Consider the following 8,407-nt stretch of genomic DNA (forward strand, 5'->3'; position numbering starts at 1 on the left):
GTTATTATGAACGAAGACGAACTTATATGTTAACAAAAACAAAGATTAGATCATGTGCAAAACATAGACATGTATATGAGTCAAAGAAATTAATTTATGGAATAATGAAGAAAATTAATGGAAAATGTGAAAAACATTTAATAGATTAAAACATTTTTAGAAAATGAGATAAATAACAAATATGAAACTCAGTTATGAACAGCAGTGTGTGCACACAGTTTGTAGTTTGGGACTTTGTATATAATACAAATTTAGCTTCTTCTTCCTCATAGTATAAATCTAAAGAGAACAGTAGAAAACAAATCATGTAAAAGAGTGAAAGTAACCTCTTTTATCGGTCAGCAAAACTTGCTTTGGTTTGTCAGTGCTTAAAAAGTAGTGACTTATCATTTTCCTTATCATTTTCTTGTGTGTGTGTATTTGAGTCGTATATCTGAATACAGATACAGAGACAGATTGTTTTGTTGATTGAACAGATACAGGAACAGATAAAGTTGTTTCTGTGCACCTGTGCTCATGAAGCAACCAAGAAAAAGTGCTGGATTAAAGATTCTACAGTTCGTCACGGTGTTGAGCTCCAGCTGACGCTTTGTTAATGTTGACTGCAGCTCTGATGGCAGATTTCATAGAGGTCTCAATCCAGGCGTGAGGGAAGGCCGTGTGTTCACCAGCAAAGTGCACCCTGCCTTCGTGTCTGAACAGCTCCTTAGAGTACTCTAAATGTTGGTAAGGTGTGAAGAGAGCGAAGGCGCCCAGGCTGTAAGGATCATCGCTCCACCTCTTCACCACCACCCCTGTGCACAGAGACTTGACGTGCTCGCCGTGGATCTTTGCCAAATCTCTCAGAGCCAGCTCTTTCAGGTCTTCATCACTGGCACCTAGGAAGAGGAGGGAGTCATCAGACCAGGTGTAGGAGGCCAGGAGGACGCCGATGGTATCGTTGGTCAGGAAACTGTGGCTGGGGTAGTAGATAAAACGAGAGGGCCCGTCAGTGATGCTCTTTCCTCCTCGGATGCCGTCATCTTCCCAAAACTTCCTGCTGAAGGTGAGGATGATTTTGGTGGAGCTTTCGTAGTGGACCCCTCTCAGGACTTCCATCTTTCTAGTGGAGAGAGGTGGATCAAAGTCGATGAAGAGGGCTGCCTTGGCTGTAGTTGTTACCAGGACGATGTCTGCAGAGAGGTCTGTCAAAGAGGACTGGTGGTCTGTCTGGTACGATACAATCACACCTTTATCTGATTGGCTGATACGTTTGACCTTGGAGTTGAGGAAGATGGGGACATCAAGGACTGTGAGAAAAGCATTGGTCAGGAGATCAGACCCACCAGTCACTTCGTCGTACCTTCAAAACACAAAGACACAGTTTTAGCTTCAATGACTTGGGAACAAATGTGACAGAAGGTTTGTATGTATTGAGTAATGCCAACAACACTCATCAGACCCACTGGCGTTCCAATCACCCTGAGCCAATGACACATCATCTTTAACCAGTTTATCACTGCCAGCTACTTTCTTTGCTTCTTGGCAGACATGACTAATAGGCCATAAAAAGCAGGTTGTTGTAATCAAGCAAAGCTAAAGACTGATCTTCCTGCCAAACCTTTGCTTCAATAAAGATTAATAAATAAACACAGAAGTGCGTCATAGCAAAAACTGAGAGAAACCAAAGCAGTAAAACTGTCTATGAAGCAAGTTTGTCCCAAAACAGAAGCATTTAACGCTGCTCTCAGGTCTCCAATGTGCAAAGTCTGTGCACGTGTCTGTAGCAAGTGTGCTAGAGTGGTTTATCTGGAAATAAGGAAGAGTTATAAAGATGTTTTCAGTTTAGTTTTTGGCATCAGCATGCTGCAAACAAAGTGCATGTTGGATGGTCGAACCTTCTCCACCCAAACTTTTCCAAAGGTTGGAATTCTGTGTCTACGGACAACGCGGCAAGAGCGCTGATTGTTCATTTGTGCAGAGATGAGGAAGTAGATAAGGTTTCAACTTTTTCTTCTCATCATTGTTCACATAACTTTCAGCTTTCACGTGTATGAACAAGTACAACACTCTGAATACCTGAGAAAGTGTCTAAAAAATGTGCATTCTTTTTCCTAATCCAACGATTCATTGCATCTTTTCTCCGTCACAGGTCGAAAAGCTTCTGCTATGAGATGTGGTCTGATGACTGTATACTTTGGCCCTGAACTAAAACTTAACATGTTCTTGGACAAATGTAAAAGTACAAATACGTAAATCAAACAATCGTACGTAGTGGTGTCGCTGACGTCGCTCTGGATGTAGATCATCTCAGTCAGCGCCAAGTGCATGAGGCTCTGTTCATTAAGCAGGTCTCCGATCATCCTCACTGCCTCTGGACTTAGACCTCCTTCTTCTCTCAGATACTCCTGTAAACAACAAACAAATGTTTTCTACATTCGATGTTCAAGCCTTCATTTAAACATAATTATATCACAAGCAACAAACAGTGCTAGGACGCTATTGTAATGTTTGATCTTGATCCTCTGACGATTCGCCTTCCACCATGAAACAGGAAGTTGTTTAAACTCAACTGTACATTGTCCAATCTGAACCACATTTCTCATTCTTGATAAGGGTCCAGGCCCGAGGACATCTACATGTCAATACTGACTCATGGTCACAGCTCCACCTACAGGCAACAGGAAGTTACTGGTTCTCTACTTTCACAACCAGCGTCCAGCCAGCACCTTGTATGGGAAGGTCCCTTTACCTTGAATTGTTCTAGAGCTCACATCATTTGTTTCCACAGCACACAGTTGTGTGTTCCAGACTCAGTGTGTACTTCAGTGTGTGCACATCATGTTGTGATTTACCTTCACAGAATAGTGGTCGTACTTCCGTAGCGCAGCTTTGCAGCCATGTGCCTCCACTTCATCTTTCACCTGCAGAAATTTACAGCCAGGTGTTATTTGCAGTAGTGTTTCAGCACACACCCATCATGCAGGATATATACACACATATATATAACATGTTTCATTGTATAAGTTAGATGAATATTTTGTCTGTTTGGCACATTGTGTTTCAGCTCACACTGGTGTCAGATACTCCAGTAACAGATCATGTACTGAAACATGAGGTACCTTCTGCAGAGCTCGCTGTAGCAGTTGGTCAGGTGACTTCCCTCTTTCGCTCTTCCGCAGTTTATACTTCAGGATGTCAGGATTTGCTTTCACTGCGTATGTTCTTTTCAGCAGCCCATGGACCAGGTAATATGTGTTGAGGTCCTCCATGATGAATGGATTTAGTTTGACTCCCAGTTCTTGAGCAAACCAGCGGACGATACTGTGATGAAATGAGACACTTGATGGCCTGTCGCATTCTTATACACACTTTGAGATGTTTGTAAAAACAAATGAGACATTTGTGAGTCGACTGGAAAACTGGGCACATCCACACATCACCTTATGATTTTACAGAACTGGTGACCGAGACAGTTTCACACTGTGCACTCCCAAAATATCACCTGTCGAGGAGTGTTGGATCTTGTGTTGATGTGATGCTCAAGTTTCTTTTAGGAATTGCTGCTATTGTGATCATCTAAACTAGGAATGAGTGAGTACACCATCTCCATGTTATCTGGATCAGTGTCTGTGCTCTGAATGGGCAGCGTCTAACCAGGAGGTGGGTGGGACTTAATTTGAAAATGGCAGAAGCTGTTATTTAAGGCCTGAAAGTAGTGACGGCCAAATGAAGCCTCATGTACCACTTTCTTTATTTTCTGACTCCACCAGATGGCGCTCTGGGTTGAAAGATAAAGGCTGAAGGAATGACAGTGAGATGTGCTTTCAGACCTTTTTTGAACAGACAGCGCCATCCAGTGGCTTCAGAGTATAAAGACAGTGGTTCATGAAGCTTCATCTGGCCATCACTGTGTTCTGGCACTTCATTCAGTCTCAACAGAACAAAAGATAATAAATGAAAGTCACCAAAACCTTTGTAGTTCCTCTTTCTACTGTTCCAACAATCACCAACTAAACAGACAGACAGTTGTTCATGAGGCTTCATTTGGCCGTCACTAGCTGAGAGTGGGTTGACCAGAAGTTGCTATATTGATTATTTATTAGAAACTATGTGAGTAATGAGTGTTTTCATCACAAGTACAGTTGTTGACACATTTTACTCACATGATACTCGCACTCTTGAAACGTACATTACCTGAACCGGATACTTGATTTACCCGAGTATCCGAGTTAACACACTGGTGTATTGCAAACTGAAGACACAGTCTTACTCACTGGTGATAACTTGGGATCCTCATGGCTCCCAGTTCAGCATACCAGCCGTCTCTTTCATCTCTGTAGGTCATCACTCGTCCTCCAACACGATCACTAGCCTCTAATATGGTGACCTTGTCAGAGCAGATAGATAAAGCACTGAGGCAGAGGTGTCGGATTCCTGATTTTAAAAAGATCTGATGTGTGATAGTATATCATCTGAACACAGATTGTTTGGTGTCATGGTGGGACAGTTTAAACTAACACAGAGTAAATTTAGTAGAGAAGTGATTACTGTGCAAATATGTCTCCACAGAATAACACATGAAATGCATCACTTTCTCATAAAAGTCATAACTAGCAAGCAGTTTTAAGATGCTTCAGTAAAACTTGTAAAGTAGATGTTAAAACATGCACAAATACAAACAGGTGATGCTAATTATCCACACATAAGACTGATGCAAAATCTCTGTAACATTCACATGCATGAGCTGGTCAGCATGTAGCTGGGTGTCCATCACAGTTTTGCACCAAATAAATGCGATATTTCGACAATTTCAATAAGGTACAATTGGGGCTTGCAGGTGTTTCTATTGAAAGCTGTTTGACATCGAAGCCGTTATTCTCGTTAAAAAAAATGGATGTCCAGATTCTACTGCGTAAACTTATTGATGTTGGCAATGTGGTTTTGGTTGCATCTACTGCTGCTGCTGTGACTATTTTTAACAAAATACGAAGGCAGCGGATGATAGCGGTTTCCTCTGTCCACATGTACCATGTCCTTTTGTTTTGGTATACGGATGGAAAAGAACCCGTCCGGTGACGTAGTGGGGTCACGTGACGTGTTAATGCGCTAAAAGTGTTTCCATTACACTTTTGCGACGTACATCTGTATCGTCACGTCTGAAAAACCACCTCATGAGAGCGTCACAACTTTTTAGCAATATTTGAGAGGTTTTGCAAAATTCGGGTGTTTTCTATTGCGCTATTTAGATGTTGCACATTTCTAAGGGTGATGGAAACGCAGCTTGTGTTATGTGGTGGCTGCATGTCTGTCAGCTTGTTTCAACATGTTTGTGCCCCCTGGTGGCCAACAAAACTATTAAAGTAGCTTTAAAGTAGTGATGGTCAGATCCAGCCTATGGCTGCACTCTGTTCAACAAACAGCTGAAAACACACTGAATTTACTTTTCTGAAACATTTTTCTTTAAACCAAGAACACCATCTAATGTGCTCTGAAAATAAAACTAAAAAATGGTCCTTGACACTTCATTTGGCCGTCACTGCTTCAAAGTATCACCCTGCTGCATGCACCTTGTGTCCTGCGTCTTGCAGTAGCTTTGCAGCCGTCAGTCCAGCCACGCCAGCTCCGACGATGACAACATGATGAGAGTTATGCGTTCGTGGAAGGCCGTTCTGGATAGTGTGCATCAGCTTAGGGTAGTCTGTGTCATTCAGACAGTCGGCCAGGTGTTCCTTCATGCTGACAGCAGTGGTGGTGTTGCTGAGGTACAATGTGAGCAGCAGCACACTGACAGATACTGGAAACACACAGAGAGAAAAACACAGCATTTAACTCAGTGTGAAAGATCTTTAGCTCTCCTTCATGTTGGGATATTTAATCAAGAAAGAAGAAGGCTAAAGATGGAGTCAGGTTGAGGCGACACTTGTTACTTTTCAAAACATAAAACAGTCATGACGTCATGTCTGCGCTGGCCTTTATTCACCCAGCCTCTACAACTCAGTGCAATCTGTCCTTCAGCATTTCTTTCTAACCTTGTGTCCACACCAGGTGCCAATAAAACTATATGTGCAAGTGAATTACACAAAATGATCTTGATGATCTTGTGTCATACGCTGAATTAGGGACTGATCTGCACCACAATAGCCAATCAGCATTGAGATCCTGTGGGGACGTGTGACGGCGAGGACGTACCAGCAGAAGTTCATTCACTGGAAAACAAAAGAGAAGCTGACCCACAAACACTGCTGCTAACTGAAGACAAACTAACACTGTGCTCTTGAAAGTGCATTGACGGTGGCTCCCTGGTTCACCGCTCGGCATGGAAAAGGGGCGACAGTTACGGTGCCATTGCACAGTCATACGCAGACTTTACCATGCGCCATTATGACAAAGCAACTGTAGTTTTGGATGGTTATAGTGAAGGTCCTTCCATCAAAGACAACACTCATCAGAGACGAGGAGAAACCACCCACCTGACCGTTAGCTTCAATGCAAAGACTGAGGTGATGCAGATGTGGACACAGTCAAAACTGCAGTCAAGGCATCACAACATCAGACCCAACCTTGACAGGGGAGGATACAGACTTCTTCTTCTCTACTATGCTGAGACGAACAACAGAGGCCTCTGTTTTCCTTCAGACAAGTCCAATGTCTGAATAATAAACAGTCCAGTAAACAGCGCCCTGCCCTCATTTCATCACGCAGTCATGACCATCAAACTGACACCATAAAACATGGTGCTCAACAGCAGAACTGCTGCACAGAGCTCATTTCTCCAGTGAGTCAAATCCACAAACAAGGAAACAGATCAAGGAACTGACCGCAGCTAAATCTGCATGTACATCTCATATTTAAAAGCACAGCACGTTTGTAAAGTGGCTCACGCTGAAAATAACATCAACATTTTGCCAAATTTAGCTTCAAACAATGTTTAAAAAGTGTTGTGAATTTTTTAACAAATATTGCTGTAAATGTGGTAAAAGGTGATGTTAACTTAGAAATATACTAAATAGTTAAATCTAAATATTAAATCTAAATCTAAATCTAAATGTTAAATCTAAATATAAATGTTAAATCTAAATGTTAAATCTAAATCTAAATGTTAAATCTAAATGCTAAATCTAAATCTAAATGTTAAATGTTAAATCTAAATGTTCTGGGTGAAACTAAATATTTAGCTAATATGTAAATTCACACTGCCGGTCACCGGAAGTACCAAAATAAAAGCTCAAGATGGTCAGACTGTTTATAGAATCAAATAACGAATTAAAACCAACTTATCGGGGGAAATGGACACTTGAACATACATTAGCGTGATAATAACTACCTAAAATAACAAGAAACATGTTTGGAGAAATTTTATTTGACGTGTACTTTGAGTTGTAAAATTTAACATTTAGATTTAGATTTAGCATTTAGATTTAACATTTAACATTTAGGTGCCACATTTAATATTTAGATTTAACTATTTAATATATTTCTAAGTTAACAAATATTGCTGTAAATGTGGTAAAAGGTGACGTTAAAAAATTCACAACACTTTTTAAACATTGTTTGAAGCTAAATGTGGCAAAATGTTGATGTTTTCAGCGTGAGACACTTTACAAACGGCACCCCATAAGCACAGCACAAAAGAAGTGAAACTAAACTCTGACACTGTTATACCTCCAGCAGTCAGTCAGATTAAACACCAACATGTCAGAGGGGCAGACTGACAGCCACGTTCACACTTTCAGTTCACTGATTTAAACAAAGCTCACCTGTTGGGGGAGTTATAGAATATTTATTCAGACACAAGTAAAGGAAAACACAGTGTTACTCACATAAGTTCCATCTCACCACATGTGGATCCATCTCATCCGTTTGGAAGCTCGTCTTCTTTTTGTCTCTGATGACGTGAGGAAGAGAAAAAGAAATATGAGAAACTAAATGTTTGAACCTGACAAACTAACGTCTTCTAGCTCGTCTACACTTTCTGTGCACGCATCAACAACACTCAGAATCCAAACTAAGAAGAAGATATACTTCATTAATACCCAACAGGGAAATTCTATTTTTTAAATTATGATGTGCAACTTCCATTTTTTTAATAAATCAGTATTATAATTTACTTTCTTTTTTTTTCCCTGATCTTTCATGTTTTAAATGTATTTTCTGTCTGCTGTATCAGTGTAAGTCTCCATTTTAGATCTGATACAGGCTCTGTAACATTTTGTAAATCAAAGTGAAATGAACCTCATCAAAGACCTGACAGAAAAACAAAGAGATAATTCATTATGTTGATTTATTAGTCTCATTTCAAATGACAGTGAAATGATTCCTACCTTCAGAGAGCGTTAACGACAGAATCTGGTGTTGCGGTGAGCGCACATGAACTCATATCCTCTTATATAGGCCCACCACACGCTGCCTTCATGCTGGAATTTTT

At 40.7% G+C, this 8,407-nt stretch overlaps 1 protein-coding gene across 1 annotated transcript; it reads right to left on the reverse strand.

Annotated features, from left to right (window-relative positions):
- Window positions 1-114: 114 nt before the first annotated feature.
- On the reverse strand, window positions 115-8,407 carry LOC125883492 (L-amino-acid oxidase-like). Its single transcript, XM_049567788.1, has 8 exons — window positions 8,304-8,407; window positions 7,803-7,867; window positions 5,550-5,776; window positions 4,257-4,369; window positions 3,102-3,303; window positions 2,835-2,903; window positions 2,251-2,387; window positions 115-1,342 (listed from the first exon to the last, which is right to left on the reverse strand). Exons 2-8 carry the CDS (start codon window positions 7,831-7,833, stop codon window positions 553-555), a joined length of 1,569 nt encoding a protein of 522 aa, XP_049423745.1. The 5' UTR covers window positions 7,834-7,867; window positions 8,304-8,407; the 3' UTR covers window positions 115-552.

Source organism: Epinephelus fuscoguttatus, linkage group LG23 (assembly GCF_011397635.1).
Source record: "Epinephelus fuscoguttatus linkage group LG23, E.fuscoguttatus.final_Chr_v1".
Lineage (NCBI taxonomy): Eukaryota > Metazoa > Chordata > Actinopteri > Perciformes > Serranidae > Epinephelus > Epinephelus fuscoguttatus.

What these genes read in the sequence shown, in the direction of transcription:
- LOC125883492 (XM_049567788.1), bottom strand. Translation starts at nt 7,833, where the DNA reads ATGGATCCACATGTGGTGAGATGGAACTTAT. An exon ending in TGCAAGACGCAGGACACAAG is followed by an intron (nt 4,370 to 5,549) that starts GTGCATGCAGCA and finishes TGCTCTGACAAG; the next exon opens with GTCACCATATTAGAGGCTAG. An exon ending in ACGACCACTATTCTGTGAAG is followed by an intron (nt 2,388 to 2,834) that starts GTAAATCACAAC and finishes TGTTGTTTACAG; the next exon opens with GAGTATCTGAGAGAAGAAGG.